Genomic DNA, 23,714 nt, shown 5'->3' with positions numbered 1-23,714 from the left:
TTCCGACCCTTGGGCTGTCTCCAGGCTCTGTCCCTCGGGTCAGCTCCCGACTCCAGTCCCCAGCTCCAATCCCGGAATCCTGGCTCCGACCCTTGGGCTGTCTCCAGGCTCTGTCCCTCGGGTCAGCTCCCGACTCCAGTTCCCAGCTCCAACCCAGGAATCCTGGCTCCGACCCTTGGGCTGTCTCCAGGCTCTGTCCCTCGGGTCAGCTCCCGACTCCAGTTCCCAGCTCCAACCCGGGAATCCTGGCTCCGACCCTTGGGCTGTCTCCAGGCTCTGTCCCTCGGGTCAGCTCCCGACTCCAGTTCCCAGCTCCAACCCAGGAATCCTGGCTCCGACCCTTGGGCTATCTCCAGGCTCTGTCCCTCGGGTCAGCTCCCGACTCCAGTTCCCAGCTCCAACCCGGGAATCCTGGCTCCGACCCTTGGGCTATCTCCAGGCTCTGTCCCTCGGGTCAGCTCCCGACTCCAGTTCCCAGCTCCAACCCGGGAATCCTGGCTCCGACCCTTGGGCTGTCTCCAGGCTCTGTCCCTCGGGTCAGCTCCCGACTCCAGTTCCCAGCTCCAACCCGGGAATCCTGGCTCCGACCCTTGGGCTGTCTCCAGGCTCTGTCCCTCGGGTCAGCTCCCGACTCCAGTTCCCAGCTCCAACCCGGGAATCCTGGCTCCGACCCTTGGGCTATCTCCAGGCTCTGTCCCTCGGGTCAGCTCCCGACTCCAGTTCCCAGCTCCAACCCGGGAATCCTGGCTCCGACCCTTGGGCTATCTCCAGGCTCTGTCCCTCGGGTCAGCTCCCGACTCCAGTTCCCAGCTCCAACCCGGGAATCCTGGCTCCGACCCTTGGGCTGTCTCCAGGCTCTGTCCCTCGGGTCAGCTCCCGACTCCAGTTCCCAGCTCCAACCCGGGAATCCTGGCTCCGACCCTTGGGCTGTCTCCAGGCTCTGTCCCTCGGGTCAGCTCCCGACTCCAGTTCCCAGCTCCAACCCGGGAATCCTGGCTCCGACCCTTGGGCTGTCTCCAGGCTCTGTCCCTCGGGTCAGCTCCTGACTCCAGTTCCCAGCTCCAACCCGGGAATCCTGGCTCCGACCCTTGGGCTATCTCCAGGCTCTGTCCCTCGGGTCAGCTCCCGACTCCAGTTCCCAGCTCCAACCCGGGAATCCTGGCTCCGACCCTTGGGCTGTCTCCAGGCTCTGTCCCTCGGGTCAGCTCCCGACTCCAGTTCCCAGCTCCAACCCGGGAATCCTGGCTCCGACCCTTGGGCTGTCTCCAGGCTCTGTCCCTCGGGTCAGCTCCCGACTCCAGTTCCCAGCTCCAACCCGGGAATCCTGGCTCCGACCCTTGGGCTGTCTCCAGGCTCTGTCCCTCGGGTCAGCTCCTGACTCCAGTTCCCAGCTCCAACCCGGGAATCCTGGCTCCGACCCTTGGGCTATCTCCAGGCTCTGTCCCTCGGGTCAGCTCCCGACTCCAGTTCCCAGCTCCAACCCGGGAATCCTGGCTCCGACCCTTGGGCTGTCTCCAGGCTCTGTCCCTCGGGTCAGCTCCCGACTCCAGTTCCCAGCTCCAACCCGGGAATCCTGGCTCCGACCCTTGGGCTGTCTCCAGGCTCTGTCCCTCGGGTCAGCTCTCGACTCCAGTTCCCAGCTCCAACCCGGGAATCCTGGCTCCGACCCTTGGGCTGTCTCCAGGCTCTGTCCCTCGGGTCAGCTCCCGACTCCAGTTCCCAGCTCCAACCCGGGAATCCTGGCTCCGACCCTTGGGCTGTCTCCAGGCTCTGTCCCTCGGGTCAGCTCCTGACTCCAGTTCCCAGCTCCAACCCGGGAATCCTGGCTCCGACCCTTGGGCTATCTCCAGGCTCTGTCCCTCGGGTCAGCTCCCGACTCCAGTTCCCAGCTCCAACCCGGGAATCCTGGCTCCGACCCTTGGGCTGTCTTCAGGCTCTGTCCCTCGGGTCAGCTCCTGGCTTGGGTTCCTGTCTCCTGATTCTAACCACTAGGTCTGGCCACTCAAGGCCTGGGCAGGACAGTGGGCCTCTTGGCCTCCATTATCCCTTTGTTTCCCATGTGCGGTTTATACCCCAAGCCTAGTATTATGGTAGCAACTCAAAGCAGAGCCAAGTGTAGAATGGAGTTTTCAGCTGACCTGAGAAATCTGGGAGAAAACGAAATCCCATGAGACTTGGACTACAACACATCTTTTCAATTCTGGCCATTTTGGATGTTGTTTACCTTTTGTGTGTGTGTGTGTGTGTGTGGCCTGCCCCCTGCTGGAGGGGCTGAGCCCTGCTCTGTGTGTGTGTGTGTGTGTGTGTGTGTGTGTGTGGCCTGCCCCCTGCTGGAGGGGCTGAGCCCTGCTGTGTGTGTGTGTGTGTGTGTGTGTGTGTGTCCCTGCTGCCCCCTGCTGGAGGGACTGGGCCCTGCTCTGTCTGTGTGTGTGTGTGTGTGTGTCCCTGCTGCCCCCTGCTGGAGGGGCTGGGCCCTGCTCTGTGTGTGTGTGTGTGTGTGTGTGTGTGTGTGTGTGTGTGTCCCTGCTGCCCCCTGCTGGAGGGGCTGAGCCCTGCTGTGTGTGTGTGTGTGTGTGTGTGTGTGGCCTGCCCCCTGCTGGAGGGGCTGAGCCCTGCTCTGTGTGTGGGGGGGGGCTGCCCCCTGCTGGAGGGGCTGAGCCCTGCTCTGTGTGTGTGTGTGTGTGTGTGAGTGGCCTGCCCCCTGCTGGAGGGGCTGGAACCTGCTGTGTGTGTGTGTGGGGGGGCTGCCCCCTGCTGGAGGAGCTGGGCCCTGCTGTGTGTGTGTGTGTGTGTGTGTGTGTGTGGCCTGCCCCCTGCTGGAGGGGCTGGGCCCTGCTCTGCATGTGTGTGTGTGTGTTTTAATGGCCAGAGTTAAATCTGAAATGCCATTTTGAAACCAAACATTTAGAAATGAAAAAGCCGAAGTGAAACGTTTTGGCTCTTGAAATCTGCCCCCCAACGCCGCCCCCCCAGCCCCCCGCCGCCAATGGCTTTGGACCCTGAAAAGTGCATTTCTCAGTGAACAAACCATTTGCCGGAAAAAAATTCACTGGGCTAAAGGCTATGAGGGCACGTGGTGTCCCAGCTGGTGTGTGCAGAGTCCCACGGCGCCGGAGCACGCCCGCTGGGTCAGGCCCCGCAGGCAAGTTCGGAGGCCGAACGCCTGCCCTGCCCCAGGCTGTGGCTGGCTCTGGGGCTTTGGCAGGGGAGCGCAGTGGGGATGGCTAGAGGGAACCAGCACTTAGTGCGCACAGCCGTAGCCAGTTAGGGGCTGAGGGGCAAGAGCTCGGGCACAGAGCGGGTTTGAGCAGTTTTGTGACTCACAACGGTGCCTGAAACCCTTCGTGACTCTCGCCTGGGTGCCTAAACCCTTTAGGTAGTGCTGAACGTCTCACGTCACACAGGGCTGGCCCAAAAGCCCATTAAAATCATTGGGGAAAAGCCCAGTGATCAGACTCATGAGTCCAGCCGGTTGGGATTATTTTCCACTACATGTTTTTTTCAGCAGCAAAATGCCAAGTGGTTGAAACCGAAACTTTTCATGGGAAAGGGGCGGTTCTGAGAAATATCTCTCCTGGAACATTCCCCTTTCCCATCCCACGCCCCTCTGGTTTTCCAAAGTTTCCCTCCGATAGTTCAACCTTTTCGGGGGGGGGGTCCCAAAACGTCCCCATTTTTTCACAGAACGATCAAGTCGGTTCGAAATTTCAGCTTGTGTCCAAAAAGGGTGTAAACAAGGCTTGAAACCGCCAGGCAACGGTTTGGAATTACCCCCAACGAAATAGGTTCGTAGGACCTGACTTGATTTTTGTTTCATCTCGAGACAGGAAAAAAATAGTTTGGAATCCCAAAACTTTCCCCAGGGTTTTGAGTGGGACTCATGATGGGTGGTTTAACTGACGCTAAAGGAACGCAGGTAATTGCAGAGCCATCGGGCTGCATACTGAAAGGGGGGAAATGGGAGACAGATGGAGCCCCTGCCATTTGATTAGCACAGCCAGAGCTCTGAGCACATCTGCAGTTGTCTAAAGATCAAATGATTGATGGAACCAATTTAACATGTTGACACGCTAAATTATTTATCTCCCAGACAGAAAGAAGAATAACGGCGGAAGGTGAGGAGGAGAAGTGGGGATGTGTACACAGCCCCTGGCGTGGGAGGGAGATTGGGGAAGCCTGCTATGGAGGGATTGGAGAAGATGGGTGGCATAGAGAATCCTAGCATTGGGGAGGGAAGGTGGGAATGGGGGAAAGGGAGGAATGGAGGGCAGACTGAGCCCTGGCATGGAGGGGGAAGGAAGGAATGAAATGAAAGTTCCCTTTCATCTCACCAGCCGGGAATCAGCACGGATCCTCTCTGCAAGGCTCCTGGCCCTAGAACCTCAGAGATAGGATTTCCTCCCAAGCACCTGGGACTGCTTCCTCTCTCTATCCCCCTTAAGTCCATATACTGGCCCTTTCAAACGCCTAAAGGGACATGCTTGGCAGTGGGGTGGGCTGACCACTAGGCACCACTTCCTTTAAGGGGCAGACTACCCCATGGGGGGTGGCACTCAGAGCCCCTTGCATGGAGAGCACACAGAGAATATGTCATGGTGGGGAGGAAAGGGGGGGTACTTTGGAATTGGGGATGGAGGGCTACACCAATCCCCTGGCAAGGCGGGAGATCGGGGGTTCCTGGTGTGGAAGGAGGGGGAATGGTAGGCATGGAAGGGAAGAGGGAAATGGGATCACACAGACAGCTGCTGCCATGGGGGAGGAGAATGAAGGAGCCCCAGATTATGGAGGGTGAGGGAATGATGAGGTACACAGAACCCCTGGTGGGGAAAGTTGGGTAACCTAGTATGGCAGGAAGGGGGTCACACAGTGCACCTGGCATGGGGGGAATGTGGAATAGGGGACATAGGGGGAAGTGAGAATGGGTTTGCACACAGCTGCTGATATGGGGAAAGAATGGAGGACCCTGGCATGGGAGGGGGGGGAACACAGAGAACTCCTGCCAGGGGGAGGTTTGGGGGACTTGTAAGGAGGTCCTGAAATAAAGGGGGATGGGAGAGTGGCACACAGGGAACTTATGGGGGGGATGGAAGGATGCAAGAAGCCGCTGGTGTGCTCAGGCCTACACAAACTACAAAGTGTGCGGCCCTTTAGTTATCAATTATATCAGTTTGCGGACGATACCAAGCTGGGAGGGGTTGCAAGTGCTTTGGAGGATAGGATTAAAATTCAAAATGTTCTGGAAAAACTGGAGACATGGTTTGAAGTAAACAGGATGAAATTCAATAAGGACAAATGCAAAGTTCTCCACTTAGGAAGGAACAATCCGTGGCGCACATTCAAAATGGGAAATGACTGCCTAGAAGGGAGTACTGAGGAAAGGGATCTGGGGTCATAGTGGATCACAAGCTAAATATGAATCAACAGTGTAACACTATTGCAAAAAAAGCGAACATCATTCTGGGATGTATTAGGAGGAGTGTTGTCAGCAAGACACGAGAAGTAATTCTTCCAGTCTACTTACTCTGCCTTGATTAGGCCTCAACTGGAGTATTGTGTCCAGTTTTGGGTGCCACATTTCAGGAAAGATGTGGACAAACTGGAGAAAGTCCACCAGAGAAGAGCACCACAAATGATTAAAGGTCTAGAAAACATGGCCTATGAGGGAAGATTGAAAAAATTGGGTATGTTTAGTCTGGAGAGGAGAAGACTGAGAGGGGACATGATAACAGGTTTCAACTACATAAAAGGTTGTTACAAGGAGGAGGGAGAAAAATTATTTTTCTTAACCTCTGAGGATAGAACAAGAAGCAATGGGTTTAAACTGCAGCAAGGGCGGTTTAGGTTGGATATTAGGAAAAACTTCCTGACTGTCAGGGTGGTTAAGCACTGGAATAAATTACCTAGGGAGGTTGTGGAATCTCCATCATTGGGGATTTTTAAGAGCAGTTGGACAAACACCTGTCAGGGGTGGTCTACAATTCAGGGGTTCTCAAACTGGGGGTCGGGACCTCTCAGGGGGTTGCGAGGTTATTACATGGGTGGTTGCGAGCTGTCAGCCTCCACTCCAAACCCCGCTTTGCCTCCAGCATTTATAATGGTGTTAAATATATTAAAAAGTGTTTTTAATTTATAAGGGGGGGGGTCGCACTCAGAGACTTGCTGTGTGAAAGGGCTCACCAGTACAAAAGTTTGAGAACCACTGGTCTAGATAATACTTAGTCCTGCCTTGAGTGCAGGGGACTGGACTAGATGACCTCTCAAGGTCCTTCCAGTTCTATGATTCTATGATTCTATGCCTTGAGTCATAGATTCATAGACTCCAAGGCCAGAGGGGATCACTGTGATCATCTAGTCTAGGGGTTCTCAAACGTCTTTGCACCGCGACCCACTTCTGACAACAAAAATTACTACACGGCCCCATGAGGGACCAAAGCCTGAGCCCACCCGAGCCCCCTCTCCCCCTGGGCAGGGAGAACAAAGCTGAAACCTGAGCCCTGCCGCACCTGGCAGTGGGGCCAAAGCTGAAGCTTAAGCACCGGGGGGGGGGGGAGGGAGGCAAAGCCGAAGCCTAAGGGGCTTCAGCCCCTGGCGGGGGGCCTGTAGCCTGAGCCCCACTGCCCAGGGCTGAAAGCCTTGGGCTCTGGCCCTGGGTGGTGGGACTCGGGCTTTGGCTTTGGGCCCGGATCTTAGAAAGTCTAACACCAGCCCTGGCGACCCCATTAAAACAACATTGTGACCCACTTAAGGGTCCCGACCCACAGTTTGAGAACCGCTGAACTAGTCCGACCTCCTTTATAGCCCAAAACTTCCCCAAAAATAATTCTTAGAGAAGATCTTATAGAAAACCATCCACTCTTGATTTAAACATTGTCAGAGATGGGAACCCACCCCCCACAACCCTTGGTAAATTGTTCCCAAATTGTTAATGATCTTCTCCGTTAAAAAGGACACCTCATTTCCAGTCTGAATTTGTCTTGCAGCCATTGGATTGTGTTAGACCTTCCTTTGCTAGATTGCAGAGCCCATTATTAAATATTTGCTCCCTGTGCTGATTCTCCCTGTCCTGTTGCTGGAAATATCTCCAGTGGTTTCACACAAAAATTCCCCTTTTGAGCAGAAGAGGAGGCTGGGAAATTTCAGCCCTACAGGGCGTGTCAGCATGACATGGTCTCCAAAGCAAGGCCCTGTTGCCACTCTGCTCTAGCGCAGCAGAAATCGGGGCCTTGATGCTCTGCTTGCCGTCGGAGGAGACAACAGCGCTACGGAGCCTAGCGGTTTTCTCTGCACAATGTGTTGATTTATACTGTAGACCAGGGGTAGGCAACCTATGGCCCGCATGCCAAAGATAGCACGCGTGCTGATTTTCAGTGACACTCACACTGTCCGGGTCCTGGCCACCGGTCCGGGGGGCTCTGCATTTTAATTTAATTTTAAATGAAGCTTCTAGAACATTTTAAAAACCTTATCTACTTTACATACAACAATAGTTTAGTTATATATTACAGACATATAGAAAGAGACCTCCTAAAAACATTAAAATGTATTACCGGCACGCGAAACCTTAAATGAGAGTGAATGAATGAAGACTCGGCACACCACTTCTGAAAGGTTGCCGACCCCTGCTGTAGACGCTGGTCCTAGAACAGAGGCGGTCATAAACGGCCACTATGGGCATACTCAGCTCAAGCACCAACAACCAGGGAGCAAGTGGCCCTCGTTAGAGTAATTAAGGAAGGTGCCAATTTCCCTGCTGCTTGCAACAGATCTGCTACAAAGAAAACTACAGCACAAAATTAACAACAACGGGCACTTCTTCAAAGGCTGGCCACTGCCCATGCATTAAGGGAAAGAGCTTGTAAGAGCATATGTAATAGCTCCACCTGGTGACCATAACAATAGAATCGTTCTGCACTGAAGACCTGTCGAGGCTGGTACCTGGTTGGGGTCTATGCAGCGCCTGGCACAATGGGGCCCTGATCTTGGTTAGGGTCTGTGCAGCGCCTGGCACAATGGAGCTCCTGTTTTGGCTGGAACCCTTAGATGCTACCATAATACCCCTAATAACTTTTAAATTATACATCACCCTTTGTCCTTAGAGTATATTGGGAGTGAATTTAATTTCTGTTTGCCTGTGGTTACTCAATAACCTAATTTCATCCCATTTTGCCCTCGGTCTGTCAAACATTCCAAGTACTCCTGTGTTATTGTAGGGCCTAACAAAACACTCACCATCACAAACTAAAAACTCCTCCACTGTACCCTCTATCCTTTTAATTTCTTCAAATGAAGCTGCATCTCTTTGGATGCAACTGGAGTGTAGATGGGCCCTTCCGCTAGGGCATCTTATTGGGAGTGGTAAATAGTGATGTGGTAAATATGGAAGAGGACAGGGCACTGACTCAGAGCAATCTGGATCTGGGTGCCAACAACAGTGTGTTTTAATGTCAATGTATCCACCTGAGAACAAAGAACGTCAGCCATACATCCAGGATGGGGGATTCTATGCTGGGAAACAGTGACTCTGAAAAAGATTTGCGGGGGAGGGTTGTTCATAGATATTTAGGTCAGAAGGGACCATTATGATCATCTAGTCTGACCTCCTGCACAATGCAGGCCACAGAATTTCACCCACCACTCCTGCAAAAAACCTCACACCTATATCTGTGCTATTGAAATCTTCAAATTGTAGTTTAAAGACTTCAAGGAGCAGAGAATCCTCCAGCAAGTGACCCGTGCCCCATGCTACAGAGGAAGGCGAAAAACCTCCAGGGCCTCTTCCAATCTGCCCTGGAGGAAAATTCCTTCCCGACCCCAAATATGGTGATCAGCTAAACCCTGAGCATATGGGCAAGATTCATCAGCCAGATACTACAGAAAATTCTTTCCTGGGTAACTCGGATCCCACCCCATCTAATATCCCATCACAGGCCACTGGGCCTATTTACCATGAATATTTAATTACCAAAACCATGTTATCCCATCTCCTCCATGAACTTATCGAGTTTAATCTTAAAGCCAGATAGATCTTTTGCCCCCACTGCTTCCCTTGGAAGGCTATTCCAAAACTTCACTCCTCTGATGGTTAGAAACCTTTGTCTAATTTCTAGTCTAAATTTCCTGGTGGCCAGTTTATATCCATTTGTTCTTGTGTCCACATTGGTACTGAGCTTAAATAATTCCTCTCCCTCTCTGGTATTTATCCCTCTGATATATTTAGAGAGAGCAATCATATCTCCCCTCAACCTTCTTTTAGTTAGGCTAAACAAGCCAAGCTCCTTGAGTCTCCTTTCATAAGACAGGTTTTCCATTCCTCGGATCATCCTAGTAGCCCTTCTCTGTACCTGTTCCAGTTTGAATTTATCCTTCTTAAACATGGGAGACCAGAACTGCACCCAGTATTCCAGATGAGGTCTCACCAGTGCCTTGTATAACGGTACTAAAACCTCCTTATCCCTACTGGAAATACCTCTCCTGATGCATCCCAAGACCGCATTAGCTTTTTTCACAGCCATATCACATTGGCAGCTCATAGTCATCCTATGATCAACCAATACTCCAAGGTCCTTTTCCTCCTCCATTACTTCTAATTGATGCGTCCCCAGCTTATAACTAAAATTCTTGTTATTAATCCCTAAATGCATAACCTTACTCTTCTCACTATTAAATTTCATCCTATTACTATTACTCCAGTTTACAAAGTCATCCAGATCCTCCTGTAGGATATCCCTGTCCTTCTCTAAATTGGCAATACCTCCCAGCTTTGTATCATCTGCAAACTTTATTAGCACACTCCCACTTTTTGTGCCAAGGTCAGTTATAAAAAGATTAAATAAGATTGGTCCCAAAACCGATCCTTGAGGAACTCCACTAGTAACCTCCCTCCCACCTGACAGTTCACCTTTCAGTAGGACCCGTTGTAGCCTCCCCTTTAACCAATTCCTTATCCACCTTTCAATTTTCCTATTGAGCTCCATCTTATCCAATTTAACTAATAATTCCCCATGTGGCACAGTATCAAATGCCTTACTAAAATCTAGGTAAATTAGATCCACTGCATTTCCTTTGTCTAAAAAATCTGTTACTTTCTCAAAGAAGGAGATCAGGTTGGTTTGGCACGATCTACCTTTTGTAAAACCATGTTGTATTTTGTCCCATTTACGACTTCAATGTCCTTAACTACCTTCTCCTTCAAAATCTTTTCCAAGACCTTACATACTACAGATATCAAACTAACAGGCCTATAATTACCCGGATCACTTTTTTCCCCTTTCTTAAAAATAGGAACTATGTTAGCAATTCTCCAATCATACGGTAGAAGCCCTGAGTTTACAGATTCATTAAAAATTCTTGCTAATGGGCTTGCAATTTCATGTGCCAATTCCTTTAATATTCTTGGATGAAGATTATCTGGGACCCCCGATTTAGTCCCATTAAGCTGTTTGAGTTTCGCTTCTACCTCAAATATGGTAATGTCTACCTCCATATCCTCATTCCCATTTGTCACGCTACCATTATCCCTAAGATCCTCTTTAGTCTTATTAAAGACTGAGGCAAAGTCTTTGTTTAGATATTGGGCCATGCCTAGATTATCCTTGACCTCCACTCCATCCTCAATGTTTAGCAGTCCCACTTCTTCTTTCTTTGTTTTCTTCTTATTTATATGACTATAGAACTTTTACTATTGGTTTTAATTCCCTTTGCAAGGTCCAACTCTACTTGACTTTTAGCCTGTCTCACTTTATCCCTACATGTTCTGACCTCAATAAGGTAGCTTTCCTTGCTGATCCCTCCCTTCTTCCACTCCCTGTATGCTTTCTGCTTTTTCTTAATCACCTCTCTGAGATGCTTGCTCATCCAGCTTGGTCTACAACTCCTGCCTATGAACTTTTTCCCCTTTCTTGGGATGCAGGCTTCCGATAGCTTCTGCAGCTTTGATTCAAAATAATCCCAGGCCTCCTCTACCTTTAGATCTATAAATTCTTCAGTTCAATCCACTTCCCTAACTAATTTCCTTAATTTTTGAAAGTCAGCCCTTTTGAAATCAAAAACCCTAGTTGCAGATTTATTTTTGTTAATCCTTCCGTTCAGTTTGAACTGAATTAGCTCATGATCGCTTGAACCGCGGTTGTCCCCTACAACCATTTCTTCTATGAGGTCCTCACTACTCACTAAAACCAAATCTAAAATGGCATCCCCTCTAGTCAGTTCAGCAACTACTTGGTGAAGGAATCCATCAGCTATCGCAGCCAGGAAAATCTGAGCTCTATTATTATTACTAGCACTTGTCCTCCAGTCTGTATCTGGGAAGTTAAAGTCTCCCATGATCACACAGTTTCCATTAGTATTTACTTTATTAAAACATTAAAAAAGGCTCTATCCATATCCAAACCAGATCCCGGCGGTCTATAGCACACCCCAAGCTCTATCCCAGGGGAGGTCGAATAGTTTTCTTCCCCAATGTAATTTTTGCCCAGACAGACTCAGTCATATCCATTCCATCGCTTCTTATTTCTTTACATTCTACCTCATCATTGATAGACAATGCTACTCCACCACTTTTACCTTTATTTCGGTCTTTCCTAAACAGCACATACCCTTCAATACCTGCAGCCCAGTCATGACTACTATTCCACCCTGTTTCCGTTATCCCTAGAATATCTGGTTTCACTTCCTGCACCAGTAGCTCTAGTTCCTCCATTTTGTTACCTAGGCTCCTCGCATTGGTGTACAAACATCTTAATTTTTGCTGTTTGGCCTCACTCACATTCTGTACCCTATTAGGCACGGTCATTCTACAGCCAGTATAACCTATTAGACTGGTATCCACACTGCCCTTCCTCCTACCCACGGCTGTATCCTTTCTTACTTTGTTTTCTTTCCTCTCAATGCTAAAATCCAGCGTGGAGATTACCTGGACATCTCCCAGCCAAATTCCTAGTTTAAAGCTCTCTTAATCAGTTGTGCCAGCCTCCATCCTAGAAGTCTATTTCCTTCCCTACTCAGATGAAGTCCATCCCGAGAGAACTGTCCTCTGTCCATGAAGGCCTCCCAGTGGCCATCCATCTGAAAGCCCTCCTTATAGCACCACTGCCTAAGCCATTGTGGTGGGGAATCAGCTGAACACGAGCTCCCAGTACAAAGTTGTGCCCAAAAAAGCTAATGCCATCCTGGGAGGCAGAAACAGGGGAATCTCGGGTAGGAGCAGAGTGGTTATTTTGACCTCTGTGTTTGGCCCTGGTGCAACCGTGGCTGGAATCCTGCATCCAGTTCTGGTGTCCACAATTCAAGAAGGATGTTGATCAATTGGAGAAGGTTCAGAGAAGAGCCAGGAGAACAATTAATGGATCAGAAAACCAGCCTTATAGTGAGAACTCAAGGAGCTCAATTTATTCAGTTTTACAAAGAGAAGATTGAGGGATGACTCGATCTCCATCTATAAATATGTACCAGGGGAACAAATACCTAATAACATGCTCTTCAGTCCAGCAGAGGAAGGTCTAACCCCATGCCCTGGCTGGAAGCTGAACTTATACAAATCCAGACTGGTAAGAAGGCTGACAGTTTTGACGGTGAAAGTAATTAACCACTGGAACAATTCGCCAAGGGGTTGTGATGGATTCTTCATCAGGGACAATTCTAAAATCAAGAGAGGATGTTTTTCTAACACCTCGGCTCTAGGAATTATTCTGGGGCAGTTCTCCGGCCTGTGCGATACAGGTCAGGCTGGATGATCACAGTGGGCCCTTCTGCCCTGGGAATCTAGGAATTCCTCAGCACACAGAGAAGCTTAAACAGCCCAGCCTAGGGACCCCGGTGAGCTGTGCTCTATTAGTGACCTATATCCCCAATGGCCTGCTTGCATGTGAGTTTCTCCGGGCCTCCGCCCCAGTAAAAGTGACTCACATAGTACGCTTTTGCTTTATTGCAAGGAGGGGGCTGAATTAAGGAGGCGTCTCCGAGGGAGCGAACGCTCACCATTGCCTGGGGCCACCGGCTGGCAGGAGGTTAAAAGCAGGCAGCCCAGGGAAGTGCAGCGGACGAGACTGGGGAGCTGAGCCGGGCCGGATCCAAGCTGCCCGGGTGCCAAGCAGGGCGTGGGGCAAGTGCTGCTTGTGGAGGTGATGGGACAGGATCCGATTCGTCGAGCCCGCGTCGGCACGGGCGAGACAGGGAGATAGCCAGGCTAGTTCTGCAGGAGGAGGGCAGTACAAGCTCGGTCCTCCGGGACTGCGCGGAGCTGCCGGGTTGAATCCAGACTCATCCAGGAGGCCGTGACTGGTTGCGTCACGGCCAGGTGCTACTCTGGAAAGCCTGGCTGCTTTGCACCAGACCTAGCTTGTACATTTGGGAAAGGGGTCTGGGGTCTGTTGGAGGTAAAAGGAATGTGTGTGCGTGCGTGCGTGTGTTTGATGTGATGTGTATGTGCACCTGTTTAACTCTGGGTGTGTGTGTACGTTTGTGTGTGTGTGTGAGCGTGTGTATGTGTATGCACGTTTCACTATGATCATGTGTGCACACATGTACGTGCCATGTGGGTGTGCCCCTGGGTATTTGAACATGTCTGTGAGCCCGTATGTGCTACTCATGTGTGTGCTTCCATGCGCCTCTGCGCGTGTGGACTCATTTGTAGGTGTGCACACATCTATGTGGATTGTGTGCGTGAACACACGCAGGTGTCATGTCTGTGCCTCTGTGTACTTAAATGCGTGCCTGCCTGTATGTGTGTGTTGCCTTGGGGGTGCTGCAGCATGGGTTGATATGTTCGCGCGTGTGTGTACATATATGTATGAGACACGTGCCGCTGTGTGTGTTGAAATATGTGGGGGGGCACGTATGCGTGGTGTATGATTGCATGTGTGTGCCTGCACACATGGTAATGGGCTTGTGTGTGTAGGCCTGCGTGTGTGTCTCTCCGTGTAGGAGCATGTACGTATGTGGCCTTTGGGTGGGGACAAATGTGTGTGCCCGGGGGTGTGTCTCTGCATGCGTTTAAATAGGCGTGAATGTGCGTGCCTTGGGAACACATTTGTGTGTGATGCACATGTGGGCCTCTGGGTGTGTTTAAATGTGTCGATATGTGTGCTCATGTATGTCTGAGGCACGTGTGTGTGACTGTGTGTGTGTTTGTGTGAGTGGGTGGGGGCATATGCGTGCACGTGGGTCTGTGTTTAAATGTGTGTTAGAATGTGTGTGTGTGCACTTGCATGTGGGAGTGTGCCTATGCGTGTGTGTCTGCGTGTGTTGGGCACGCGTGTGTCTGGGTGTGTGCATGCGGGTACTTGCATGTGGATATTCACATGGGGCCAGTCTGACTGTGCATCTAAATGTGTGTGAAAATATGTGTGTGATTGTGGGGGGAGTGGGCGTGGGCGAATGTGTATTGAAGAGTGTGTTTACATGGATTACTTGTGTGTGTTCATGTATGGGCATGTGAGAGTATGTAAATATGTAGGGGCATTTCTGTTTGTACTGGAGTTAGATAATAACACCTAGCTCTTATCAGAGCTTTCCATCAGGACATTTAGGAGGGCGGGGTCATTTTCCCTATTGCACAGATGAGGAAATTGAGGCACAGGGGTGGGAAGCAGGACTGGGACTAAAACCCTGATTGCCTGAGTCCCACTCCAGTGGTCTTTCTGCTAGGTACCATGACCTAAACGTGGAGGGTGGGACATGGACTAGAGTCTGTGGGGACCTGTCTGCGGGTGGGTGGCTCGTTCATTGATTGCACCCAGCAATGCTGCGGCTAAAGCCCCATGCGTCTGCCTGTTGAGCTGAGGAGCCAGCTGCAGACTCATAAGTCTCGGCTGTGTCCGGCCACCAAGGGGAACCAGAAATGATCTGTTGATGGGCAGGTTACAGGTGTAATTAATTTCCATTGGAGTCGATGGGGCCAGATCCCAGCTGTGGTCAATCGGCCGTCGCTCCATTGGAGTGACTGGGGCCAGATCCCAGCTGGGATCAATCGGCCGTCGCTCCATTGGAGTGAATGGGGCCAGATCCCAGCTGGGATCAATCGGCCATCGCTCCATTGGAGTGAATGGGGCCAGATCCCAGCTGGGATCAATCGGCCGTCGCTCCATTGGAGTGAATGGGGCCAGATCCCAGCTGGGATCAATCGGCCGTCGCTCCATTGGAGTGAATGGGGCCAGATCCCAGCTGGGATCAATCGGCCGTCGCTCCATTGGAGTTATGTGAGGATCTGGCCCACAGATGCTATCCTTTTTGTATGCCAATATCAGAACCATCAGCAGGTCTCAGTGGTGGAGGCTGTGTGATGGGGGTGGGGTTTGGGGGGGGTCAATTCTCCGTTCACAAGCCCCTTTCTGTCTCCTCCCCAGAGCCAGCAGCCTTCTGCCCTGCCCATCACCACAACTGAGCGTCATGGAGCTGCTGGGCCTTGTGCTGCTGTTGGTGACTGGGGGTGAGTCTGTGTGTCTGTACATGGGTCTCTCTGCGGGTGCTGGGGAGGTGGGCTTCCGCGTGTGTGGGCACGTGAGACGCCCATTGGTCATCCAGCTGTAACTCCTGCCTGTCTCCCCCATAGCCATGGCTCAGGACATCCCCCGGATCCTGCGGGGTTTCCAGTGCCGGGAGCACTCCCAGCCGTGGGTTGCAGCGCTTTTTGATGGGGTCCGCTTCCGGTGCACCGGCACCCTGATACACAACCAGTGGGTGGTGACGGCTGCTCGGTGCAACACCGGCCGGTAAGTCTGTTCCCAGGCTGGGGGGTCAAGGGGCTGGTCAGCAGGGGGGAGCCCTCTGCGCTGCAGGGACTGTTCTTCCAAAGGAAGGGGGTTCTCCAGTCTGCCCTTAACTCTGCCCCTTTGGGTGTGTGTGTCCTTAACACCACCCCTTGGGTGTGAATGACTTTAACGCCGCCCCTTGGGTGGATGTGTCCTTAATTCTGCCCCTTTGGATGTGTGTATCCTTAAGTCCCACACTTAAGGATCACTTAAGGATTCACCCTTAACTCCACCCCGCCTTGGGTAAGTGTGTGTCCTTAACTCCGGCACCTTAGGTGAGTGCCCTTAATTCCACCCCTTTTGTGTTAGTGCCCTTAACTCTGCCCCTTGTATGTGCGGGTGGCGGTGTATGTACATCCTTAACTCCACCCCTTGTGTGAATGCCCTTAACTCCACCCCTTTCATTGTCTCATAGATTCCAAGGCCAGAAGGGACCATTCTGCCCATCCATCCTGCCCCTCCTGCATAGCTCAGGCTGGAGAACCTCCCTTGGGGATGCATTGAGGGTGCTCTAGCTCGACCCCCAGATCTGGGCAGGAGGCAGAAATCCCTGTGGGAGGGTCTCCGGACTGGGCTGCGCAGGAGGCCATCCTGGCCCCCTCGCAGTCAAGTGGAGTTTTGCCCTGGGCTTCAGTGTGGCCGGCATTTCACGCAGCCACGTCCCCCGTGACCACGTCCCCTTTCTTCTGCAGCACCCTGAACGTCCGCCTGGGGGAGCACAATCTGTGGCATCTAGACTGGTCAGAGCAGCTGACCATGAGCTCCCGGCTCATCCCGCACCCCCTGTACAACAGCAGCACCAGCCAGAACAACATCATGCTGGTGAAACTCCTGGTGCCGGCCAACACGAATGGCGAAGTTAAGCCACTCCCGCTGCCCAGGAACTGCCCCCGCCCCGATTCGACCTGTGTGCTTTCCGGGTGGGGCTCCAGCACCTTCCAGAAAGGTAGAGGAGCAAAGCCAAAACCAAAACACCAAAGCCAAGGCCCAGGTTTCTACCAGGGAGGGTGATGAACCAAATTTCCCCGGGACGGGGATCTGGGAGCTGGGGGTGGATCGCCACCTCGACACGAGTCAGCCGTGCCATGCTGGGGCGAAACAAGCGAATGCAGTGTTAGGTTGCGTTAATGCCGCTCTGCTCGGCGCTGGTCAGGCCTCAGCTGGAGGACTGTGTCCGGTTTTGGTCACTGCGGTATAGTGAGGGCCAGATTCACCTTTTGCGGGCCCCGGCGCTTGGACCGGGGCCCCTCCCATGCCCTGCACAGAGCTCCCTCTCTCACTCGGCCTTTTCCCCCCAAAGCCCCACGCACTGCTCGCACGAGGGGGGGGGCGGAGAGGAGCAAGGGGTGTGCGGGGCCTCAGGACAGAGTAGGGGGCAGACCCATGGTCTGGGCGCTGCGGCCCCTTCTGAGCGTGGGCCCAGTGCCACGGCGCCATTGTAAACCCAGGACTGTGTATAGAAAGGATGTAGAGGAACTGGAACGGATCCAGAGGCGAGCGACAAAGATGATCAAAGGGAAGGAACCGAAGCCCAACGAGCAAAGGCTGAAGGAACTGGGTATGTTTAGTTTGGAAAAGAGGAGATTTGGAGGGGGGACACAATCAGGGTCTTCAAATACTTGAAAAGCTTCCAAAAAAGAGAGGGAGAAAAGTTGTTCTCTCTCGCCACAGAGGGCAGGACAAGAGGCCACGGGGTCAAACTACACCGGAGAAGATCTAGATTAAATCTCAGGACAGGGCCGTCCCTAGCCATTTTGGTGCCCTACACAGCTCCCCCCCATGGGGGGAGGGGGCTGGCCCCAGGCCTCTGCAGGGGGGCAGGAGCAGGCTTGGGGGACAGGGGAGTGGGTTGGGGCTGGTTTCTCCACTTCCTGCTGCCTGGTCAGTGCAGGGCAGGCCTGACTCCGCACTCATGGGGCGACGGGAAGTGGAGCGACCCGGCCCCAGCCTGCTCCGCTCTGCTCCCCTGAGGTTCCAGCCTCAGGAAGGAAAATCTGATTCGGGTTCAATTTCGAACTGTCCGAAATGGAAAATCCGGGGGGGAAGAAATCAAATTTGAGCTTACTTGTTTTTGGTTTTTTTTTTCATTTCAATTTTGAAAAATGGTTTTTGAAGTGAAAAAAACCTGGCGAGTCCTGCTGGGAAAATGTCAAAAGTTTTAAATGGGTTTTTAATCTCCAGAATTAGCAAACTAGGAAATTCATCACAGCCGCAACCTTGTTGCCGGGAAAGATTCCGTTTCAACAAATTGCCATTTTTTGAATGAGAATCCCCCAAAGAGCAATCTGCTCAGGGTGCAGCTGATCTCCAGATTCGGAGTCGGGGAGGGATTTTCCCCTGGTTTGATTTGGCAGAGACCATGGGCGGACTTTTTGCCATCCTCTGCAATGTGGTGCGTAGGTCGCCTTCTGCGATAATCTGAGTGATGAATTCCCTGAGTTACCGTGGTCTTCTGCTTTGGTAGCCCCTCGATCTCACCTGTTCTCGGCCTGTGGCACACAGCAGTTTGATCTCCTGAGGACTGAAATGCGTCGGTCTAATTAAAGTCTTTGGGCGCAGTGCAGGGTAATTGAGTGAGAGTCTCTGGCCTCTGCCATACAGGAAATCAGACTAGACAATCGAATGATCCCCTCTGGCCTAAACTCTATGAATCTATGAGCTCAGCAGAGGAGCCAGAGCGTGAGTCAGGAATCTAGGATGGGGATGAAGGGGAATCCATCAGCTGAAGCTGTGTTCTTCCCTTAGGAGCCGACACGAAGGCAGTGAGAGGCACCAGGTTGACACCCAGAGATAGATGCTACATGAGAAAGGGACCCAAGATAGATAGATAGATAGAGGGGGTGTATGGGGCTAGATTGATAGATAGATGATAGAGAAGAGCCACACGTAGCTCTCCCGGATCCCAGCCTGGGCTGAGCATTTACTGGAAATTAGGAGACTCTCACCAACTCTCTCTCCCGCAGGTCACAAGTCTCCAGACCAGTCTCACTGCACCCATCAGCTGCTGCACTCCGACGTCCTGCTCTGCGGGAATATCACAGTTCTGCCTGACACCGAATGCCAGGTCACCCACCCCAACCGCATCACCCCCAACATGATCTGTGCCGGCGTGATCCATGGGGGCACCGACTCCTGCCAGGTGAGGGACATGTGGGTAGGTGAATGGGGCATGCCCCCACACTGGGGCTAGATGGAGCGGTGGGACAGGGTGGGCTGGGGGATCTATGGGGCATGGAGCCCCCTGCTGGGGTAGACAAGCCTGCAGAAGTGGTTGAGATTGCCACAGCCTGGGCTGTCCCAGAGCTCACAGCCAATGATCTCAGCCATCCTCTCTCACAGAATCATAGAATATCAGGGTTGGAAGGGACCTCAGGAGGTCATCTAGTCCAACCCCCTGCTCAAAGCAGGACCAATCCCCAATTTTTGCCCCAGATCCCTAAATGGCCCCCTCAAGGATTGAACTCACAACCCTGGGTTTAGCAGGCCAATGCTCAAACCACTGAGCTATCCCTCCCCGCCCCGTCCCTTCTGCTTCCGCTTCACCCAAAAACAACTAGAAGGGGCTGGTGGGAACAGAACAGGGGTGAGAAATGCCAAATTAACTCTCTCTCTTCAAAATGATTCAAACCATCGACTGTCCCATCACCTCACCCTGGCTCGGAGGACACACTCGGTGATCCTGCGGTTCCCAGCAGCGACGGCAAGGGGCGTTCGGCCTGAAGTGTTTTAGCTGGGCTGACCAGATAGCAAGTGTGAAAAACTGGGACACTTTTTCGGGGGTGGGAGGGGTCACCATTGCGTATATAAACAAAGCCCCTCAGATTGGGGCATCTGGTCACCCTAGTTTTAGTCCAAAGACTGGGGTTACTCTCTTGGCATTTGATCAATACAGATCCAGCCGTGCGGGACGGACGCGACTTTTCCAGCTGAACCCTCCGCCCTGCGAAATGGCGGGTTTCCACTCTCTGGGGCAAACAGGGACGTGGAGGAAGTAGCCTGAGATTGTGGCCCCTCCAAGTTGGACATGGCCATTTGCTGGGCAGCTCTTGTGCGGCCATGTTGGGTTGTTGGCGGTGCAGCTCGTTAATGGCGCTGGGATTGTTCCGATGCCCGGCTGTCTTCATTTGCTTCCAAACAGTCTTCCTTCCCCAGCCCTTCTGGAGAAGAGCCCAGGGGCTAGCACCCTCGAATGGGAGTCAGGGCTACTGGGTTCTAGCCCCAACTCTGGGAGTGGGGTCTAGTGGATTAGAGCAGGGGGGCTCGGAGTCGGAACTCCTGGGTTCTTTTCCTGGTTCTGCTGCTGATTTCCTGTATGACTTTGGGCAAGTCCCTTCCTACCTTTGTTTCCCTTCCTACCCTTAGTCCATTTAGATTGTAACTTCTTGAGGGCAGGGACTGGCTATATAGTGGGCCCGGGGCCAACGCTGGGCCCTCCTGAACTGAAGAGCCCAGCTCAGGTGTAATAGATTCTGTGACTGGCGCAGGGTGATGGATGCGGAAGCTTACACAAGCCCATATCTTAACTTTAGCAAAGCTTTGGATACCGTCTCCCACAGTGTTCTTTCCAGCAAGTTAAAAATGTATGGATTGGATGAATAGACTATAGGGTAGATAAAAACAACGAGGAGTCCGGACTCCTCGTTGTTTTGTGGATACAGACTAATACAGCTACTCCTCTGATGTAAGGTGGAAAGAAAGCTGGCTAGATTGTCAGGCTCAACAGGTAGTGATCAATGGCTCGATGTCTAGTTCACAGCCGGTATCAAGCGGAGTACCCCAGGGGTTGGTCCTGGGGCCAGTTTTGTTCAACATCTTTATTAATGATCTGGATGATGGGTTGGATTGCACCCTCAGCAAGTTCACAGATGACAGTAAACTGTGGGGAGAGATAGATATGCTGGAGGGTAGGGATAGGGTCCAGATTGACCTAGACAAATTGGAGGATTGGGCCAAAAGAAATCTGATGAGGTTCAACAAGGACAAGTGCAGAGTTCTGCACTCAGGAAGGAAGAATCCCATGCACTGCTATAGGCTGGGGACTGACTGGCTAAGCAGCAGCTCTGCAGAAAAGGACCTGGATGAGAAGCTGGATATGAGTCAGCAGTGTGCCCTTGTTTCCAAGAAGGCTAATGGCATATTGGGCTGCATTAGTAGGAGCATTGCCAGCAGATCGAGGGAAGTGATTATTCCCTGCTATTCAGCACTGGTGAGGCTACATCTGGAGTATTGGGCCCCCCACTATAGAAAGGATGTGGACAAATTGGAGAAAGTCCAGCGGAGGGCAACGAAAATGATCAGGGAGCTGGAGCACATGACTTATGAGGAGAGGCTGAGGGAACTGGGTTTATTTAGTCTGCAGAGGAGAAGAGTGAGGGGGGAGTGGATAGCAGCCTTCAACTACCTGAATGGAGCTCGGCTGTTCTCAGTGGTGGCAGATCATAGAATCATAGAATATCAGGGTTGGAAGGGACCTCAAGAGATCATTTAGTCCAACCCTCTGCTCAAAGCAGGACCAATCCCCAGGTAAATCAGAACAAGAAGCAATGGTCTCAAGTTGCAGTGTGGGAGGTCTACATTGGATATTAGGAAACACTATTTCAACAGAAGGGTGGTGAAGCACTGGAATGGGTTACCTAGGGAGGTGCAGGAATCTTCATCCTTAGAGGTTTTTAAGGCCTGGCTTGACAAAGCCCTGGCTGGGATGATTTAGTTAGGGTTGGTCCTGCTTTGAGCAGGGGATTGGACTAGATGACCTCCTGAAGTCTCTTCCAACCCTGATATTCTATGATTCTATGATAGGCATGGCCCATTCACTCTGAACGGCAGTGCTGGAGAGTGAAGCCTAGCTCTGTCCCATGAGGGACCCGGGTTGGGCTCTCTACGTGTGATGCTTGTCCTATGAACACACTTTGCGGTGCTTGCCCTGCAGGGAGATACCGGCTCACCACTCGTCTGCCAGAGGGAACTTCAGGGTGTCGCCTCCTGGGGCTTCGAAGAATGCTCCCACCCCAACCGGACTGGCGTGTTCGTCAAGGTGTGCAACTACATCAACTGGCTGCGGGAGACCATGAGAACTGGCTGACCATGCCTGCCAGGACGGGAGTGCTGGCGGGGAGACCGCAGAATAAAACAGCGACAATTGCGGCCCTGCTTCTCTGGTGTCTCCTTCCCGCATGGTCAAGCCTGCAGCTCGATCCACCTAGGGACTCAGGTGCCCACGCAACACTGACGTGCACGAGACCCCTGCTCATCCCATAGGTGCCTAACCTCCCCCGGCACCTACATTTCGGCTGGTCCTGCCTAACTCCCAGCCCCGCCCCACCTCTACCAAAGCGCCAGTCGCTCGTGCCTAAACCCCAGCGGGATTCTCAAGCGTGCTCCCATGCTGTCACAAGACCAGGCCACGGGTGGGGGGGCTGTGCCTTGTGATGGGTTCAGCAGTCAGGCCTCGTAGTTAGGGCTGGCGTCAGTAGCCTGGAATCAGGGTCAGAACTGGAGTTAGGGGTCATCTGGACTGAGGCAGAGCGGGAGCAAGGCTGGGGACAAGCAGGTGCAGGAGCTAGTGTGGCTGGCCACTGACTCTTCCAATCAATCAGGCAAGGTAGCCCATTAGGCAGCCTCCAACAGGCCAGCTGTGCTCGTTAGATTGCCTGGAGACTGGCTCTGCAGCAGGTCCTGACACTTACTGTGACGCTTTCGGCCACAGAGACCCCCTTGGGACTGTCACCTGACGTGCTGAATTTACCTCTGAGCCAATTTTCCCTGCCAGCTTGGGACTCCAGAACCCTGCCTTGTTGAGCCAGACACGCCAGCCTGCTGCAACACAGACCCAGGGTCTGGTCCATACCCCCAAAGCTGCAGACTTAACTGAAAACAGCTCAGCAAGTACTCCTGTCTCCAACACCCAGACGCCCAGCTCCCATTGGGATCCAAACCCCAAATAAATCCGTTTTACTCTGCATAAAGCTTATACTGGGTAAACTCATAAATTGCCGGCCCTCTATAACACTGATAGAGAGGTATGCACCACTGTTTGCTCCCCCAGGTATTAATCACTTACTCTGGGTCAATTAATAAACAACAGTGATTTTTTTAAAAAAAGAAAAGGAGGACTTGTGGCACCTTAGAGACTAACCAATTTATTTGAGCATGAGCTTTCGTGAGCTACAGCTTCATCGGATGAAGTGAGCTGTAGCTCATGAAAGCTCATGCTCAAATAAATTGGTTAGTCTCCTTTTCTTTTTGCGAATACAGACTAACACGGCTGTTACTCTGAAACCAGTGATTTTTTTAAGTATAAAAAGTAGGATTTAAGTGGTTCCAAGTAATAACAGACAGAACAAAGTAAGTTACCAAGCAAAATAAAACAAAATAAAACCTTTACCTTTATCTCTGTCTTTCCTAAACAGCACATACCCTTCAATACCTGTAGTCCAGTCATGACTACTATTCCACCGTGTTTCTGTTATCCCTATAATATCCGGTTTCACTTCCTCCACCATCACTCTAGTTCCTCCATTTTGTTACCTAGGCTCCTCGCATTAGTGTACAAACATCTTAATTTTTGCTGTTTGGCTTCTCTCACGTTCTTTACCCGATTAGGCACAGACATTCTACCACTAGTATCACCTATTGGACTGGTATGTACACTACCCTTCCTCATGTCCATTCTCCTACCCATGGCTGTATCCTTTCTTACTTTGTTTTCTTCCCTCTCAATGTTAAAATCTGGTGTGGACATTACCTGGACATGTCCCCCAAATTCCTAGTTTAAAGCTCTCTTAATCAGTTGTGCCAGACTCCATCCTAGAAGTCTATTTCCCTCCCTACTCACATGACTTATGAGGAGAGGCTGAGGGAACTGGGATTGTTTAGTCTGCAGAAGAGAAGAATGAGCGGGGATTTGATAGCTGCTTTCAACTACCTGAAAGGGGGTTCCAAAGAGGATGGATCTAGACTGTTCTCAGT

At 51.8% G+C, this 23,714-nt stretch overlaps 1 protein-coding gene across 1 annotated transcript; it reads left to right on the top strand.

Moving 5' to 3' along the window:
* The first annotated feature begins 15,384 nt into the window (after window positions 1-15,384).
* LOC125626170 (kallikrein-15-like) lies at window positions 15,385-21,828 on the top strand. Its single transcript, XM_048828881.2, has 5 exons — window positions 15,385-15,424; window positions 15,548-15,707; window positions 16,439-16,692; window positions 18,710-18,885; window positions 21,676-21,828. The coding sequence occupies exons 1-5, from the start codon at window positions 15,385-15,387 to the stop codon at window positions 21,826-21,828; spliced, it is 783 nt and encodes a 260-aa protein (XP_048684838.1).
* The last annotated feature ends 1,886 nt before the right edge of the window (window positions 21,829-23,714 follow it).

The sequence above is a fragment of the Caretta caretta genome, chromosome 24 (genome assembly GCF_965140235.1).
Source record: "Caretta caretta isolate rCarCar2 chromosome 24, rCarCar1.hap1, whole genome shotgun sequence".
Classification (NCBI taxonomy): Eukaryota; Metazoa; Chordata; order Testudines; family Cheloniidae; genus Caretta; species Caretta caretta.
The sequence above is the reverse complement of the archived record's forward strand: the minus strand, read 5'-3'. Positions and strand labels throughout refer to the sequence as shown.